Genomic DNA, 19,032 nt, shown 5'->3' with positions numbered 1-19,032 from the left:
TTCAAGAAAAGTCAAAATTACTTTATTCTCAAAATCTACGGTAAATCAAAATATAGATATCCTGCTCTGTCTACACATCATATTCATTTCTTCCTCTCCTTCAATTAGAGGCAAATTGTCATAGAAAACAGAAAAATATTAACACAAGCTTTTACATCAGGGCTATTATTCACACAGATTTAGGTATACACCTACATTTATTTTGTATAATTATAAGTAAATACAGAACAAACATTATTTCACTTCTCCCAGAAATGACCCAAGAAAAACAATGTTCCTGTTTTGTCTGAGTGTTGTGTCATTTTTCACCCTGTAGGAAAAGATCACAGCTGCCCACTAACATTTTACAAATAGTTTTTGGTTTAAACAGATGGAAGTTCAGCATTAGCTCATTGTACTTCCCCAAATGCTCACTGTGAATTCCAAACCCTTTTGTGGTTCAGATTAGGAAGTTATTAGATTTGCTTTAAGAGATGCTGAAAAATTGTCCAGACCACTGCCAACAGCACCAGTAAACTAATTTTATTTTAATGATGGGTGTAAGCAGGGTCTGAATGAGCTCTCCCCTGACATCTAATGATGAGCTGAGGAAGGAGCTGACCTTGTTTGCATGGGCACGCCCACCCTGCCGAGGTGCTCAGCATGTTGGGGCTGTTTTGCCCAAATGATCACTTTTGGCTGGTGTTGGGTCAAAGGTACTAACGGGTTGGTATCTTTGTTGTGTGAATCAAGGGCATCTGAACTGTGCTTGGCATACCCTGATTGAGGGACTCACCCTCAACTAAATTGGTAGGCAGGGGACATGGATGCCAAAGCCCAGGGGAGTTGAGAGAGGGTGGGGACAAGTACTTGTAACTGGTGGTGTTTGCCCTATTTGACTCTTCCTCTCTCCCTTGTGTAATAACAGAGCTGATTAAGACTCAGTTGAGAGTCTTGTTGCACACCAATAGAGCTGAAATCATGGATAACCCAGCCTAAGCATTAGGCCTCCTTTGGGACAGTGTCTGTGATGCAAGAGACTGCCCAGTCTGCACTAGCAGTGAGGCTTCCCCACTAACAGCTGAAATCACAGTGCTACAATTACTCTGAGAGCTGTTAAGTGGTGGGATCTTACGACATCCCTGAGAATGTGGAGCGTGGAGGCGAGTGGCCAGCAGGGCAGCTGATGCCAGAGCAAGTGCCCAGACAGCGGGGCAACCAAGATGCCCCCCCCTGAGAGCTCATGCAGATGCACCTCTGAACTCTGGGTCTTCACTGACCAAGGACAACTGTGAGTGGGATGCGGTGGAGGGAGGGGCATGAAAAAGGAGCCTTTGGTTGCTGGACTTAAGAACCTGAGGCAAAAGGACACTGCTCAACATACTCTGCGGTGGGTTGTTTGCTTATGGTTTTATGTTTATGAATCCTGCTTGTGGCATCTTCCCAAATTAATGCCAGGTTACTTCCCTCCTTTTATTCAAAGTTTCTTTTCTACCCTCGGACTCTGCTTGCGAGTGGGGTAGTATTGCATCTCAGAGGCGTCTAGGGGGTGATGTGTAATTTCCCCAGGTTACTGGGTAGGGGTTTGAGCTGGTTCTGTGTTGTATTGTTGAAAAGGAACCCCTAGATATTGAACCTGGCCCTTGTTGCTGCCGACTCCAACTGACAGAAGAGTTACATGGGATACCCCTAACAGGAATGTGGATGTATTCTCCCTTTTTACATACAGACGCTGGTCAAATTTTGATCCAACTGAAATCAATGGTGAAATTCCCATTGAGATAAATGGGAGCAAGGACCAAATTTTGCTCCCATTTAAGCAAATTTTAACCCTAAGGAAAGTTTGGAGCAGGTTCAGGATTTCCCCCTTCATGCATAGAAAAGTATAAAAAACAAAATGATTGAGGATTAAATACCAAATCTACAGAAGAAACTGATTATGTGGAATATTTTTAATGGTCTACAAAGCTTGTAATCACATTCTCCTGCAACAATATTTTTATATTTATATTCATATAGTCACGTCTATAAAGTATACTGTTCCTCTTCCTGTAATCTCATGCCTACCCCAGTCTCTGTTCCACCAGTACTTGTGTCTATGTCTAGGAATGGGTGTGTGTTAGGTCTCTTTATAAAGTAACAAAATGTACATATTACCAACCATTGTTATGTGGCATGACTCCAACACAATCTTGGAAATGTGAATATTTAATAGAAAAAAATTAATTTGCATTTTACAACATACAAACATGACACTATCAAATTGTAGCAAATGAATTCAATTGAAAAATATTTTCAAAATATTTTAAGTAATGGGTTGGAAAATAAATAATGTTATCTAAAGGAAATGCTCAGGTTTTGCTTTTAAGAGGGGCAGTAATACTATCACTGACCTCTTTTCAGTCTTCTGTTCCATAATTTATGTAGAAAAATATACAAGAAACCAATTTTTAGGTAAAGAATATGTTGGGTTTGTAACATTTAACAAATAAAACAGCCTAAAGCAAAACCAAAAAGAAAACAATTATTTTATTTCTGTACATCAAGACTACAAATAGTATTTTAACACTTCATTTATTACCCAAATTAGGAAATTATACATTTTATACTGATACTAGTAAACACCTTAAAACCACTCAGTTTCTCCACATTTAAAAGTATATTGCTGGTTACTGCTTATTAAATACGAAACCCAACAGAGCTTCCAGTGACAGCGAAATAGTAATAGCATACTGTCTGTAAATTCTGATTTGTTATTAGTTATTAAAAACCAGAAAGGATGCACATTTACGCATCTTATAGTTTGACTTGTAATTATTTTTTTTAATTGAATGCAAATTAAATGTGAACACAAATCTTGACTCAGTGATGTACCTATTATTAGAGAACTGATTCCTTTCATATGAATCCAATTTTTCCCTTGGCAATCAAATTATGTTAAGCAACATGTTCCCACCTACTTGTCTGAGCAGAACTGCTAAGAGCCAGATGGATGCAAAAGCTGCTTCGTCACAAAAATAATGAATTAAGATAAGTTTCTACAGCACATACATGGTATTTAAGATGAAGAGAACTGATAGGGAGAAGGAATGTGAACACTGCAGGCTTCAGATATAAAAGATAAAGCCTGATGCTTTGGTTGAAATACTTTTAATAGTTGTTACAAGTATATTTTTTCCAAAGTCATGACTACTGTATGTACTGTGTATGCCATAGGAGTTTGATACATTAAAAAAAAATCTTTACAGGCACAAAGGAGAGACAGAAACAGAACAGAGAAAAGCATGGATAGTCATATCTGTTTACGACAATGTCCAGCTGATCATGACACGGCCAAACGTAGAACTTAAAAATAATCATGCAAATCCAATTTCTTGAAGATATTTCAGAAAGCACAAATAAAATATCAATGTTATATCTCAGTGCCTGCCATCTCAAGAGATGGTAGTTTAAAACAAATCCATTCTGTTTTAATTGCAACAACTAAGTTTTGTAAACAATTCTACCACATGAGAAAAGATGTGGGGTTATCAGTAACAAGCGTTTTCAATCTCTCAGTTCTGGGATATCTGCAAACATCTACTTCCCTCTGAAGATTTAGAACAGGATGTTAAGACCTCTCTTATCCCAACATGCTGCACTACACACAACTTTATTGCCATCTTGTAGAATTATTTATATTTGAACAGCACAAAGCCAAAGCTTCATCTTTGGTTAATTTCACTGAGATGTCACTGTTCGTTAAATGTGCTCTTGCTTGGCATAAACACAAACCCCAACCACACTGCACACAGCATTCATTATTTTGAGTCAGAATAAAGCAGTGCCAATGTAAGTTTAATGACACTTAACTAACAAATCATGTATTTAAAAATGAAACCTATTTGAGGGTATCTGATAAGAAATGAGAGCTGCAGAAACCTAGACTGAGTTCCCTTCATCTGCTTGTGTATGGGTGCTGCTTATGGAATAGGCACTGGTTAGTTCCTCTGCAGAGCTTCTGTTTAAACCTCAGTTCAGCTCAGCTCAGCTCAAATCCAGCAGCACATTCAATGGCGTAAAGAAGTTTGCTCCGCATAAGGTTTTCATCATAAAACTCAGGAAGCTTCAGCAAGTTCATGCAGGTACTGGCAGTGGGTAGCCTGTCTAGGTCAGATCCTCCATTGTGAATGCAAAATGCAGGATATAACTCCTGAAAATACAAAAATAGGAAAAAATTAAGATAGATACACACAGGCTAAAAAATAATTCCATGACAATCCACATAAACTTCTAGGCAAGGAGCAATTAGAATTTAAGTCTGTTTCAATGGCATTTGCAAAGGTTTAAAAAGGTCAGAGGATTTTTTAAACAAAGGGCTGGGGGAAAGCCAACAGATACGGAGGAGCACAAGGTTTAGGCAGTGACATCCATTAGGGATGAATTTATTAAAGGGGGAACTCTATATCCTAATAAAGAGGGTTGGAATGAAGTTGATAAAGTACAGGTAGGAGCTGTGAGGTCAGTCAAATGTAAAAAAAGTCCTATTTAAATATAACATGAAGGCAAGCAACTGAATATTGACAACATGTATAAGTTCTTATATACAAATATTAGAAGTCTAAATACGAAGGTGGGTGAACTAGAGTGTTTGGCATTAAATAAAGATATTGATATACTAGGGATCACAAAAACTTGGTGGAATGAGAATAGTCAATGAGATATGGTAAGGGTATAAAATATATAGGGATGACAGAATAGGTTGCATTTGTGGGGAGAGAAGCCCTGTAGGTGAAAGAAAGTAGAGTCAAATAAAGTAAAAATCTTTAATAAATAAAACTGTACCATGGAATCTGTATGGATAGAAATTCCATATTTGAACAATAAGAGTATAGCAGTAAGAATATTCTATCGACCACCTGAGCAGGCTAGTACTGGTGACTGTGAAATGCTCAGGGAGATTAGAGAGGCTATAAAGGCAGAAAACGCAATAATAATGGGGGATTTCAATTATCCTCATATTTACTGGGTACAATGTCACGTCAGGAAAGGATGTAGAAATAAAATTTTCAGACTCATTAAATGACTACTTCTTGGAGCAGCTAGTCCTGGAACCCACAAGGGGGGAGGCAATTCTTGATTTAGTCCTAAGTGGTGCACAGGATCTGGTCCAAGAGATGAATATCACTGAACCGCTCATAATAATGACCATAATGTAATTAAATTTAACACACGTGTAGGGGGGAAAATGCCAAAGAAACCCACCATAGTAGCATTTAACTTCTAAAAGGGGAACTACACAAAAATGAGGAAGTTAGTTAAATGGAAATTAAAAGGAACAGTCACAAAAGTGAAATACCTGTAAGCTACACGGAAACTTGTTTAAAACACCATAACAGATGTTTACATTAAATGTAACCCCCAAATAATACTTAAAAATGCCATCATGGCTAAACAACAGAGTTAAAGAGGAGGTTAGGGGCAAAAACGCATCCTTTAAAAACTGGTAGTCAAATCCTAGTGAGGAAAACAGAAATAAACTCTCGCAAGTAAAAGTATAATTAGACAGGCCAAAAAAGAATTTGAAAAGCAAATGCTAAGGACACAAAAACTAACAGCAACTATTTTTTATTATTTTTTTTTTAATTACATCAGAAGCAGGAAGCCTGCCAAACAGTCAGTGGGGCCACTAGATGATCGAGGTGCTAAAGGAACACTCAAGGAAGACAAGGCTCTTGCGAAGAAGCTAACTGAATTCTTTGAACTGGTCTTCACTCTAGAGCAGGAGTGGCCAACCTGTGGCTCCGGAGCCACATGCGGCTCTTCAGAAGTTAATATGCGGCTCCTTGTATAGGCACCAACTTCGGGACTGGAGCTACAGGTGCCAACTTTCCAATGGGTCAGGGGGTGCTCACTGCTCAGCCCCTGGCTCTGCCACAGGCCCTGCCCCCACTCCACCCCTTCCTGCCCCCTCCCCTGAGCCTGCAGTGCCCTCACTCCTTCCCCTCCCCGCCAGAGCCTCCTGCACGCCACGAAACAGCTGATCAGGAGGTGCGGGGAGGGAAGGGGAGGTGCTGATCGGAGGGGCTGCCGGTGGGTGGGAGGCGCTGGGGGGCTGATGGGGGACTGCTGACATATTACTGTGGCTCTTCGGCAATGTACATTGGTAAAATCTGGCTCCTTCTCAGGCTCAGGTTGGCCACCCCTGCTCTAAAGGATATGGAGGAGATTCTCACACCAGAACCATATTTTGTAGGTGACAAATCTGAGGAACTGGCCTACATTGAGGTACAGTAACTCCTCGCTTAACCTTGTAGTTATGTTCCTGAAAAATGATACTTTAAGTGTAATGATGTTAAGCGAATCCAATTTCCCCATAAGAATTAATGTAAATAGGGGGGAGTTAGGTTCTAGGGAATTTTTTTTTGCCAGACAAAAGACATTGATATATATATACACACACACACACACACATATATATATACACACACACACACAGTATAAGTTTTAAGCAAACAATTTAATACTGTACACAGCAATGATGATTGTGAAGCTTGGCTGAGGTGGTGAAGTTAGAGGGTGGAAGACGGTGGGATATTTCTCAGGGAATGCCTTGTTGTTAAATGATGAACTAGCACTCGGCTGAGACCTCAAGGGTAATACATTGTTGTTAATGTAGCCCAGGGGTTCTCAAACTGGGGGTTGGGACCCCTCAGGGGGTCACGAGGTTCTTACGGGGGGTGGGTGGGTCACGAGCTGTCAACCTCCACCCCAAACCCCGCTTTGCTCCAGCATTTATAATGGTGTTAAATATATTAAAAAGTGTTTTTAATTTATAAGGGGGGGTGGGTCGCACTCAGAGGCTTGCTATGTGACAGGGGTCACCAGTAAAGAAGTTTGAGAGCCACTGATGTAGCCTCACGCTCTACAAGACAGCACAAATGGAGTGAGGAGACACAATAGACACATGACAGTGGCTGCAAACACTCCCTGCGGAAACTGAACAGTGATGATGTGTGTGTGTGTGTGAGAGTGTGTGTGTGTGTGTGTGAGTGAGAGAGAGAGAGAGAGAGAGAGAGAGAGAGCGCGCGCCACACACACCGTTTGTGTGAGAGAGAGAGACAGACACACATATTGGCCCTTTAAGTACGCTGACCCCACTCTAATTACACTGCTTTTTAAAGTAGATAAGCAAGTTGAGACAGCAGCTGCTACCAGCAAGCTCCCTCCGTCCTGAGCCCTGTCATGTCCCCCTCTTCTCTGTGGAGATGGGGTACAGGAGTGGGGGGAGGGGGACACCCTGACATCAGCACTCCTCTTCCTCCCCCAACCCCTGCACAGCAAGCAGGAGGCTCCCGGGAGCAGCTCCAATGCAGAGGGCAGGAGCAGCACACGGCAGTGAGGGGAAGGACATCTGAACTGCCCGGCAATTGTTAGCCTGCTGGGCGGCTGTCGCACAGGAAACTAAGTGAGCTGATGGGGGGCTGCTGGCCCACCCTGGTTCCAAGCCCCCACCAGCGAGCTCCAACGGTCTGCTCTTCCTGCAAGCAGAGGACAAAGCAGGTGGCTGCCAAACAAAGTTATAAGGGAGCATTGCACAACTTTAAACGAGCATGTTCTCTAATAGATCAGCGACGTAACAACAAAACGACGTTAACTGGGATGACGTTAAATGAGGAGTTACTGTATCACTAGCAGAGGTTTTGGAATAAACTGATAAATTAAACAGTAATAAGTCACCAGGACCAGATGGTACTCACCCAAGAGTTCTGAAGGAACTCCAATATGAAATTGCAGAACTACTAACTGTGGTATGTAACTTATCACTTAAATCAGCCTCTGTACCAGATGACTGGCAGATAGTTAATGCAAGGTCTATTGTTCAAAAAGACTCCAGAGGTGATCCTGGCAATTACAGGCAGGTAAACCTACCAGGCAAATTGGTTGAAACTATAGTAAAGAACAAAATTATCAGATACATAGATAAACATGATATGTTGGGAAGAGTCAACATGGCTTTTGTATAGTGAAATCATGCCTCACCAATCTATTATAATTCTCTGAAGGAGTCAAGAAGTATGTGGACAAGGGTGATCCAGTTGATATAGCATGCTTGGACTTTCAGAAACCCTTTGAGAAGGTCTCTCACCAAGGGCTCTTAAGCAAACTAAGCAGTCATGGGATAAAAAGAAAGGTCTTCTCATGGACAAGTGGTTAAAAGATAGGAAAGAAAGGGTAGGAACAAATGGTCAGTTTTCACAATGAAGAGAGGTAAAAAGCAGGGTTCCCCCAAGATCTGTACTGGGACCTGTGCTGTTCAACCTATTCATAAATGATCCAGAAAAGGGGATGAACAGTGAGGTGACAATTTGCAGATGGTACAAATTTACTCAGGACGGTTAAGTCCAAAGCTGACTGATCTCACTAACCTGGGCGACTACATGAGAGATGAAATTCAATATTGATTAAAGCAAAGTAATGCACACTGGAAAAATAATCCCAACTATACATACAAAATGATGGGGTCTAAATTAACTGTTAATTTAACCACTCAAGGAAGAAATCTTGGAGACACTGTGGACAGTTCTCTAAAAACATCTGCTAAATGTGCAGTGGCACTCAGAAAAGCTAACAGAATGTCAGGAATGTTAAGAAAGGGATCGGTAATCAGATAGTAACTATCATAATGCCACTTTATAAATCCCTGGTACACACACACCTTGAATACTGCGTGGAGTTCTGGTCACCTCGTCTCAAAAAAGATATATAAGAACAGGAAAAGATGCAGAGAAGGGGTATAGAACAGCTTCAATATGAGGAGAGATTAAAAAGACGGGAATATTCAGCTTAAAAAAAGAGACGACTGGAGGTGAGGGATATGACAGAGGTCTGTAAAACATGAATGGTATGGAGAAAGCGAATAAGGAAGTGTTATTTATCCCTTCACATAACACAAGAATCAGGGGTCACCCAATGAAATTAATAGGCAGATTTAAAACAAACAAAATGAAGTACTTCTTCATACAACACATAGTCAACCTGTGAAAATCGTTGCCATGGAATGTTGTGAAGGCCAAAAGTAGAACTGGGTTCAAAAAAGAATTAGATACGTTCATGGAGGAAAGGTCCATTAATGGCTACTAGCCAAGACAGTCAGAGACGCAACCCCATGCTCCAGCTGTCTCTCAAACTCCAGCTGCCAGAAGCTGAGACGGGACGACAGAGGATAGATCCCTTGAAATTGCCCAGTTCTGTTCATTCCCTCAGATGCATAGGACACTGGCCACTATCAGAGACAGGCTACTGGGACCACTGATATGACCCAGTATGGCTGTTTTTATGTTCCCTTGGTTGCCCTAAAAGCATGCCCAAATAGGTATGGCAAAAAAAAATTCATGGCCATATTGTAGAAAACATAAGGTCTTAAGGTGAATAGCTAGCTAGGTTATCGTTCACGTGCTGTATTCTGCAAATATCTGGTTCCACAGAAACAGTGAAACAGGAAAATTTAAAATATAGTAGCATGCAGAAAGAGGTCTTTGATTTATTTGCAACTAAGAAATTATTTGCAGAAATCTTAGGTACAATTAAGTATAGGCTCACCTTACAAAGTCTTCCAAGCATGCACAATTCCTGTCATTTCCCCATCACTAGAATTTGTAGACTTGGAACTGGGCACTGGAATGTCATAACACTCATATACTTACTGAAAATGCACCAGTGTTAAGCATTGGGAGCAGAGCTGAGCAATTTTTTTAAATATTTTTTTTTAACTAATAGTTTTCCATAGATAAAAGCATTTCTTGGGTCCTAAAATCTATTCAAGTAGATTTCGGCAAAGGGTTTCAGATGACCTCAACAACAAACAAACAAAAAAAAGTTTTTGAAAGAATTGAAAAGTTTCATTTAGACTATTTTGAAATGTTTTGTTTAAACTTTTCAATTTGAAATGGTATTTTAAATGGATCTTTGGCCATTTAAAAAACAAAACAAAAAAACCACACACACCAATAAAAGATGAAAAACATCTGAAACCACCGATTCGAAATGAAAACTCAAAAGAAGTCCAATCCCTGTTTCAAATCATTTCAAAATGAAACTGTTTTAAGTTTTTGTTTCAACAAAAACTTTTTGGGGAAAAGGATTTGGTCCAAACTGAACAGGAATCTTTTTGTATTTTCAGTTTGCCTGCCTCTCTCCTTGCCCACTTCCTGAACCAAAAAATCCATTATTTACTCAGCTCTGATTGGAAGCTAAAGACCACCAGCAGTAGTGGGGGCACGTATAATGGGCTGGGTCCTTGGGCCTGTTCAGCCCACTTTGCATTGCATGAAGTACAAGATTTCTTCTTTGAATTACACTTTTTTGTTATTTTCCTTATTGCTTCATGTTTTTCCTTGATACCCTTATATAGATGAAGATCTCTAACAAAAATAAAAGTCCCTTCTTCCCTTGCTACCAGTCAAATGGATTTTCTATAGAGTTTAGTTAATCATGTCTTACAAGTTAGAATTTGTATATACATCTAAAATAAACTTTTTCTTTCAAATTCAATTCTCCCTACATTCACATTAATATGTTACCCACATCGTATCAAGCCAAGGCTGGATTAAGGAGTAGCCATGCCACAAATAAAGATTGGTTAAATGATATATTATCACGTGACCATCTGTCTCGGACTACAACCTGAATTTCATACAAAAAACAATGATCAACCGCCTCCTCCTTGGTCCTCACGTTATTTTTTAGTACAGTTAGAATAGGTAAAATAAATATGGCCAGAAAGCACATACCAAGCACATTACCAAACAACTTAATATTCCTACTGCACATTACAAGTCAGGGCATGTAAATATTATTTTCTTTGCTAAATTCTGACAGTGTGTCTAATGCTCTCCAAGACACACATTAAAGGCAGTCCTGGACCCAAAGACTTTGCAGTCTAAGGTCCTGATCTTTTTGCATGTACTTAACTGAATGCACATAAACATGAGTTGTCCTAATAAGGTCAATGGCAGTATGTGCATATGTAAAATTAAGCACATATGTACATTTTTGCAGGACTGGGACCTAAAATTGTCTATTAATGAGACATTATATTTTCCAGACAAGACGCATAATATTTTATTTTAAAGACTATACACTTCTGTGCTTTTTAAGATGCAGAGTACCAATAATATACCACAGAATCATGTAGTTCTTATGTACCTACAAATAAAACCAATAAGGAGTCTAATAAGGTAGAAACTAGCCAAATTTGGGTTGGTCTTCTGATATGCTGAGCAAGTATCTGAGGTTTTATTTCATGTATAGTTTTCTAATTTCTTTAAGAAATCAAGTTTATCTCACCAAGACAAATGGGGATGCAGAGGACATTTATTTGTTACACCTAATGCTCTGCTTTCATTGGCAAGGGAATATTAATTTCAACAAATGCTTGGCTGAGCTAAAATAGATCATCTGGTTTTAGAAACTGTAAAAAAGCCACCCTAAAGCAGGAGGTCAATGAGATTTTAAGTTAAATTATTGTTTAAATGGAAGCCTTAAAATGTGTTTCACAGCTAAAATGCTGCAATTTTAGGGTTCTTTTCAAAATGCTAATTGAATTTTCCTACTTTAAGCTTTAAAAATGTAAAAAATGAAGTTCTATATTGAAATGTCACGCCAAGGGCACCATTTGTTGCATAATTAAATACTCTACAACGGGAAGCTGCAACAGTTTGGAAGTAAGAAGTATCATCAATTTATTATGTGACCTGATTGGAACTTAACAATTTTCAACCGCACTTTAATGATTTTTTTGTCTGTAACAATCACATTTATTAAACTTATTAAACTTTAATTAGCTTTAGCAAATGTTACTCTGAGTCCGATAATCTGGCACTAAGAGTTCTAATAATTTTTAAATGCTGTAAACCCAGACTGTGCTATTTATAAGCTATGAACTCTGAAACGATCCCTTCTCTTAAATAAATATGAACTATAGCAAAGGTGAAGGTTCCACAATGCAGTACGTACAAGATTTTAGAGTCTGAGCGCTAATGATTGTGTTCTTAATAGCAAAATTTAATATCTATTTTAATACAACTATAGAACAATTAATTACTGAGGATATTTTGCATTAATTTCAACCCTCAACATATTGCAAGCTTTTTTTTTTTATAACAAACTCTCATACTCATTTGACTTATTTGACTGCTAATAATACTTAGCACTTACAGTACATAGTGCTTTTCATCTTGAGAGCACTGTACAAACATTAATCATAGGCTACCACTATATGAACACTCATGCCAATAGACATTGCCTATTCCCTTTTCCGGTATTCATTTACAACTTGAGGGCACCTATAAGGGCCTTAGCAGCTAGCACTAGATTGCTGGGGCACAGTTATGAGCAGCCCAACTTCTCTTGGGTGGCTGGTGAGCCCCATGATGCCAATGGCATACCCTACTTGGTAGGGGGCTACTGCTAGCCAATCCATGCACCCCTCAAGTGCTGGAACTGGCTGGTGCTCAGTGCTGCCCACATAAAAAAAGCAATATTTTTTGCTGTACTTCCTACTGCCAGAGTAGCTGTGTGGGGCGTGGCTTGTAGTTCAGTTCTATAATTAACTCCAACTCCTTGCTGATGTGTTTGATCATGATGCCCTTGACATAGCTATTCTAGCCCGCCCATTCTCCTCTGGCACAGCACAGCCCCCGAGCTGCTCTCCTGCCTTTCGCACGTGACCCAGTCACACATGGGTTCTAAAGCCTCTCCTTGAGCACTGACCTCTTTGGATTCACATCTTTTCTTAGATCTCATAGGCTGCTTCAGTGCTTGGCCATTCTGTACCTCCCGCTTTTGCTGACTGGTCTCCCTCCCTCCCCTTTATTAGAAAGGCAAGTGGCAATTTGGTGCATTTCTCTCTCTCTCTTATTATGTTTCTTCCTTTGGTGTATGGCCAGTTTTAATTGTGTCCTGTCCTCTACACCTTAGGTCTCATCTCCTGTGAGTCTAATCTCTGCTTTCACTGGCACCATCTGGAGTGGTCTTGAGACTAGAATAATGTAGCAACTAATTTCCCATCCATAGGTGCATACAATTGGGGGTATTGACAGCAGTGTTTGAGGGCTTTTCAAATAACTGACCATATATGAGGAGTCTCACTGGATACCTTGCTATCCTCCTGGTGTGCTTGAGCCCAGATCTGAATACAACAGATGAGGGGGACAGCCCAAGACCACGCATGATATGAGTTTCAAATGATCACACATTGTAATTATCACATACTGTGTAGTATATGCCACATGTATGGGTAAAAATAAAGTAAAATAAACATTTTGTAAGTGCAGCTAGTAATGCTGCTTCTCCTTACAGTTGCCCAACATTTCCCACTATACGACCCTGCTTCGGTTACTTATAATTTAGCATAAATGGTTAGTTTGGCAGAAATTTTACATGCTGTGTATAACATAAGAACGGCCATACTGGGTCAGAACAAAGGTCCATCTAGCCCAGTATCCTGTGTTCCGACAATGGCCAATGCCAGGTGCCCCAGAGGGAATGAACAGAGCAGGTAATCATCAAGTGATCCATCCCCTGTTGCCCATTCCCAGCTTCTGGCAAACAGGCTAGGGACAGCATCCCTGCCCATCCTGGCTAATAGCCATTGTTGGACCTATCTTCCATGAATGTATCTAGTTCTTTTTTGAACCCTGTTATAGTCTTGGCCTTCACAACATCTTCTGGCAAGGAGTTCCACAGGCAGACTGTATCTATCTCAGGCTGAACGTTTTGGAGCGTTTCAGCCACAATGGTTCAGCCATTGCTGAGAACGAGGCCAGGGAAAATTATGTTGTTAAAAAATTCTTACAACCATTTTGTTAAGGTGTTCTAGTATCACCATGCCTTAGAGAAAGCCCTTAACATTTAGCAGAGTAGTTGCCCTGGTATCAGTGATGTGCTTTTTGCTTTCTCCATGAAAATATGCCAGAATCTGGGCAGTTACAAGCCTCTGAAAAATCAGTTTTCACATGTTCAGTAGAGACTTAAGTTTGGCAGATCAATTCTTTCAAGATACCGTCTGCACTGAGCATGCTACAGCCCAGGACTGAGCAAAACTTTTCCTGCAATTGCTCCTTCTAGCCCAGAGGTGGGCAAACTACGGCCCCCGGGCCGGACCGTCCTGCCTGGTCCTTGAGCTCCCGGCCGGGGAGGCTAGCCCCTGGCCCCTCCCCTGCTGTCCCTCCTCCCCCGCAGCCTCAGCTCGCCATGTTGCCAGCGCTCTGGGTGGCGGGGCTGCAAGCTCCTACCGGGCAATGTGGCTACGAGAACCGCCGGATTGCTCCGGTGCTCTAGACTGCGTAGTGGCGTGGCTGGCTCCGGCCGGGTGGCGCAGCTGCCAGTACTGGTGCTCTGAGCAGCATGGTAAGGGGGCAGGGAGTCCCGGGGGGCAGTCAGGGGACAGTTGAATAGGCATGGGAGTCCCGGGGGCCTGTCAGGGGGCAGGGATGTGGATAGGGGTTGGGGCAGTCAGGGGACAGGGAGTAGGGGGGGTGGATAGGGGTTAGGGTCCCGGGGGGGCAGTTAGGGACTGGGGGTCCCGGGAGGGGGCGGTCGGGACAAGGAGCCGGGGGGGGGGGGGTTGGATGGGTTAGGGTTCGGGGGGGGCAGTCAGGGGGTGGGAAGTGGGAGGGGGCGGGGGCCAGGCTGTTTGGGGAGGCACAGCTTTCCCTACCCGGCCCTCCATACAGTTTCGGAACCCCGATGTGGACCTCAAGCCAAACAGTTTGCCCACCCTTGTTCTAGCCACATCTGGCTCTGGAATTGGGAACAGGGAGACTCTCCTGCACTCTCAATGCTCCCCTGCTACTGGCACTCAGGCAAGTGAGGAGGAGAACGCAGTCACACACCCATGCAGAGAGGTCAGGGGAAGCAGAGCAAGTAGATGTTGGATAAGGAAAGAGGTGGACGAGCTGAAGTGGGGATGGGTTGATAGAAGCAGTGAGGGACAGATGAAGGGTCTATATAGCCATTTGAGAACACTTCCCTGCAGAATATGGAACTGAAAACAGCGGTCCTCAGTTTTCACATTATTCTGCTGTCAGCAAAAAGCTGTGAAACCCATTGGCAAAGTGTCTCCCACCTCTGCCTCTAGTGACTGGATCCACATAGCAGATGACAACTTACTACTGTTATCAGTTAACTTGATTACTTCAAGTGTAAGAGGTATATGCTGTGGATCGAAGCATCTGAACACTGCTGATGACCCAAGTTAGGAGTCACTATGACTCTACATATGGAATGTGTTTTTTCCCGATGTTTTAAAATTAGGAAATAACATAAAAAAAACCCATGTTAGGTTGCAAAGCCAAACACACAAAAGTTAGGAAATCCCAGAATTAAGGCTGCTTGTTCAACCTTAATTTAACCCTTTGTGCATCATGATACGGTCTTTAATTACAGGTTTCAGAGTAGCAGCCGTGTTAGTCTGTATCCGCAAAAAGAAGAACAGGAGTACTTGTGGCACCTTCGAGACTAACAAATTTATTAGAGCATAGCTTATGCTCTAATAAATTTGTTAGTCTCGAAGGTGCCACAAGTACTCCTGTTCTTCTTTAATTACAGGTTTCAGAGTGGTAGCTGTGTTAGTCTGTATCAGCAAAAACAACGAGGACTCCTCGTTGTTTTTCTTTAATTACATGATCACATAAGTTTTCCACAGGATCCTGGCCTCATTCAGTGCGCAGGGTTGTATAGTGAATGAGGCAACCGATTATAGGATTAAGGAAATCCTCATGATTTCATGATTAAAGAAATTGAATGCTACCCTAGAGAAGTAGATTCCTTACCTGGACAAGTCCCTTAAAACAAACTTTTCACAGTTGGTCACTAATTGTGAGTTCCTCAGGTTTCCAATGTGAAACACCTGGTGCCAGATCTGCAGAAGTGCTGAGTACTTACAGCTGCAACTAAAAATTGACTGGAGCTGTGCTTTGAACACACAAAGTGCTATAAAAATGTGAAGTTGTTTGAAAAAATCAAGTGCTAGGTGTCCCAAGTTGAGCACTGTAACAAGGGCTTCTCCCCAGCTTAAGGGCTCACTGCCATGACCACAGTCCCTTTTATGCAGTTTTACTGTCCAAACAATGTCAAATCAACTAACATACAGTTCCTCAACTTACCCCAGGCTACAGCTCTCAGAGGTTTTCACCCTTTTAGTTCTCAGGTTCCTTCTGCTTCCCCTTCAGGGAACTCTGGCAATCCTGCTGCTCCAGGTTCCCTAGTCCCAGAGAGCAGGCAGTGAGGGCCCCTTTTCCACTCTCTCTGCCCCTTTCCTGACTGGCTCACAGCTTGACTCACCCAGGCCCGCCCTCTCTATACCTAGGTGCCCTCTTTTACAGCTCAGCTGGGGTCAGGTGGCCAGTCACAGGTGCACTGGCCCTGCTCCCTCTTAAAGGGCTAGTATCACTCTGTGACAAAACTCTCAAAATTAATGGAAAATTTTGGCCTCTCTCTCTTAGTGTCTCAGTTCCCCAGCTGCAAAATGGGGAAACCAACAGCACCATCAAATCTCACAGAAGTGTTGGGAGAATAAATGTATTAATATTTGTGAAGCACTCAGATACTACAGTGAGAGCATCACAGAAAAAATGTCCACGAGGAAATGAATAATTCTATATTCATTAGAATTATTCACTTCCTTGTGGACATTTCTAAGATGGGGCTTGTATGGAGTGCCTGGAGCCACACACTGAATGGTGATCAAAAGAAATATTAAATAATTACTCATTCACTGAGTGGGGCAGAAGCCCTGGGGAAGAAATAGTATGTGATCATGTAATAAAAGCCCGTATCATAATGCATACACACAAGAGGACTGAATTAAAGTTGCACAGGCAACCTCAATTCTGGCACTTCCTAACTTCTTAGTGCTTGACTTTGAAACCATACAGTTCTTTTACCATAGGTTTTTTAGATCTAATTTTAATATATCATGTATGGTGAAAGTGTGCAGAACTCCAAATATATTTTCCTCATCTCCATGCTGTTGCACTCATCTGAACTGCATAATATTCTTATTTAAAATAATGTTAAAAACTGCTCTAGAAATATTTATTTAGCGAGAAAATTATCTCACTCACAACCCTAAATAGAAATAAGTACAGATGTTTTGTAATCTAATAGTGATAAGAACTGCAATACTTGACACAGAACTTGCATTCATCTGCCGTTAGTACATATGCCTATATTTATCCAGTAAACATGAAAAATGACTTACCACTCCATTGCTAGTTAAAGATAACCTCAAATTGCCTTATAATGTGAAATGTTATTAATTGTATAGCCTAAGAGTAAGTTAATTCAGCAATACATCTAAGATAAGAGCGAAAGAGAGCAATATATCAAAGTGTTATTTGAAAGTGATTGTCTGCACTGATGACTGTCTATACATTCCAGATAGGCACAGATTTGTATTAATTTGTTAGACAGAACAGTACTATAGTGCTTGACAACATATTTACTATTACTGTACTACTGCGTTGACATTCAACCGTCTATTCTTTACAATATATTCACTAAAGACAAGCACTGAACATTCCCAAACTTCTAGAGGAATTGGAATCCAAAGCCAGATTTAGGTCAGAATTGCTTCTATTACAACAGAGCAAACCAAAACCACTGGTCTGAACATCCCTGAAGACATTTTAAGATTGAGATCTGCACAGACCCATCACTAATATTTACAAGTGGCAGATAAACATTTTCTCCACATTCAGACTCTATTGCAAATAGCAGTCTAAGAAAAGCTACTTGTTAGCACAATATTTGGATGATGGGTAATGAAGTATAAGCAGATAAATGATATTCAAAAGGAAACATGAGAAATATGTTCCTGGATTCAAATGCTGATGGGTTTTAGTGGATATTGATATATCCTAAATCCTCTTCTGTCTATTTCTGAACACATTCAAGCTAAAATCAATCTGTTCCCTGAAACTGATGGCAATGCTGCTTTATGTACACTATTAATCGAGATGAGATGCAGTAAAAGTAGTGCAGCAAGCATCCTTCACAGCAAAGTACAAACATTTTAATGATGTGTACTTCTTGCAAAGTCCCACTACCCACCTAAAGGAACTCTCCAGTCAGAATGCATGAATCTGAAATAATGTTTCACAAAAATATTTGTAAGCTATATGATTAACTATACTCATTATGCACATTTGCAAATGTTTAAGTAGCAATTGTGGTTATAAACAGACTTTTTTCTTGCGTTTTCTTAATTCCTAAAGATATAAATGTCCATATTTTAAACCAGCCAGTTTGTTTCTGTGATAATTGGATACTACTAGTAGTCTGGACAAGCACTCTAATCAAAGCCATGTAATTAATTTTAATCAAAATTCAGCAAGGTGTGTACCTTAAAACCCAACAGAGGAGGTCGAGAACAGCTTGTAACAAACTTGAGTAGTTTGCGTTTCTCTTCATCAGTGAAGCTTTCCACAACTCTCCAAAATATTTTAATTACAGGATGGTCTGCAGTGTATCCACCTATAATACAATTTTAAAACATTTTAAAAGAAAAATCAGTTTTATACAATACGCAAGTAGACAAACTATTTTTAATATATCATTTAAGAGACTATCCTATCAGTTCTAGTCAGGTTGAAAGAAATTAAAAGCATCATGCCAATTCATCTGATTTGCTGTTCACTATCACCTGCAGGCCTCTTTGGACATTAGTTTCACAAACTTCTCCCTCCCTTAGTATCTGTGTTTTGCATCATTTTCTTCCAGTCCTATTAATTGCACTTTTCCAGGATGAATCTCATTTAAAAAAAAAAATCTGGCTCCCTTTGCAGTAACACTACTAGTAACAATTCTTTTAAAGGAAAGTAAAAATAATTGGAAAAAAAATGAAAAATGATAATATTGAAAGCCTACTGACAGCAATAGCTAGGATATTCAAAGGTAGCCATTTCTACAATCATAATATGCTTTTATACGGCTATAATTGAATATTCATTGGTAGAAAGAAAAAAGATTGATTATACTTTGGTACTAATGAATTGACAATGCACAGAA

The 19,032-nt window shown here is 40.6% G+C and overlaps 1 protein-coding gene across 2 annotated transcripts in view; it reads right to left on the bottom strand.

Annotated features, from left to right (window-relative positions):
- Positions 1 to 2,171: 2,171 nt before the first annotated feature.
- UBE3C (ubiquitin protein ligase E3C) overlaps positions 2,172 to 19,032 on the bottom strand; it is a 179,469-nt gene continuing 162,608 nt past the window's right edge. For both annotated transcript variants that reach the window (XM_008162984.4, XM_065582755.1), the window contains 2 exons: positions 18,368 to 18,498; positions 2,172 to 4,171 (listed from right to left, as the gene is read on the bottom strand). In XM_008162984.4, the coding sequence (XP_008161206.1) occupies positions 4,001 to 4,171; positions 18,368 to 18,498 (302 nt within the window). In that variant the 3' untranslated portion in view covers positions 2,172 to 4,000. The remainder of the gene's footprint in view (positions 4,172 to 18,367; positions 18,499 to 19,032) is intronic.

The sequence above is a fragment of the Chrysemys picta genome, chromosome 2, assembly GCF_011386835.1.
Source record: "Chrysemys picta bellii isolate R12L10 chromosome 2, ASM1138683v2, whole genome shotgun sequence".
Lineage (NCBI taxonomy): Eukaryota > Metazoa > Chordata > Testudines > Emydidae > Chrysemys > Chrysemys picta.
Note: the sequence above shows the minus strand (reverse complement) of the source record. Positions and strands in the feature narration are given on the sequence as shown.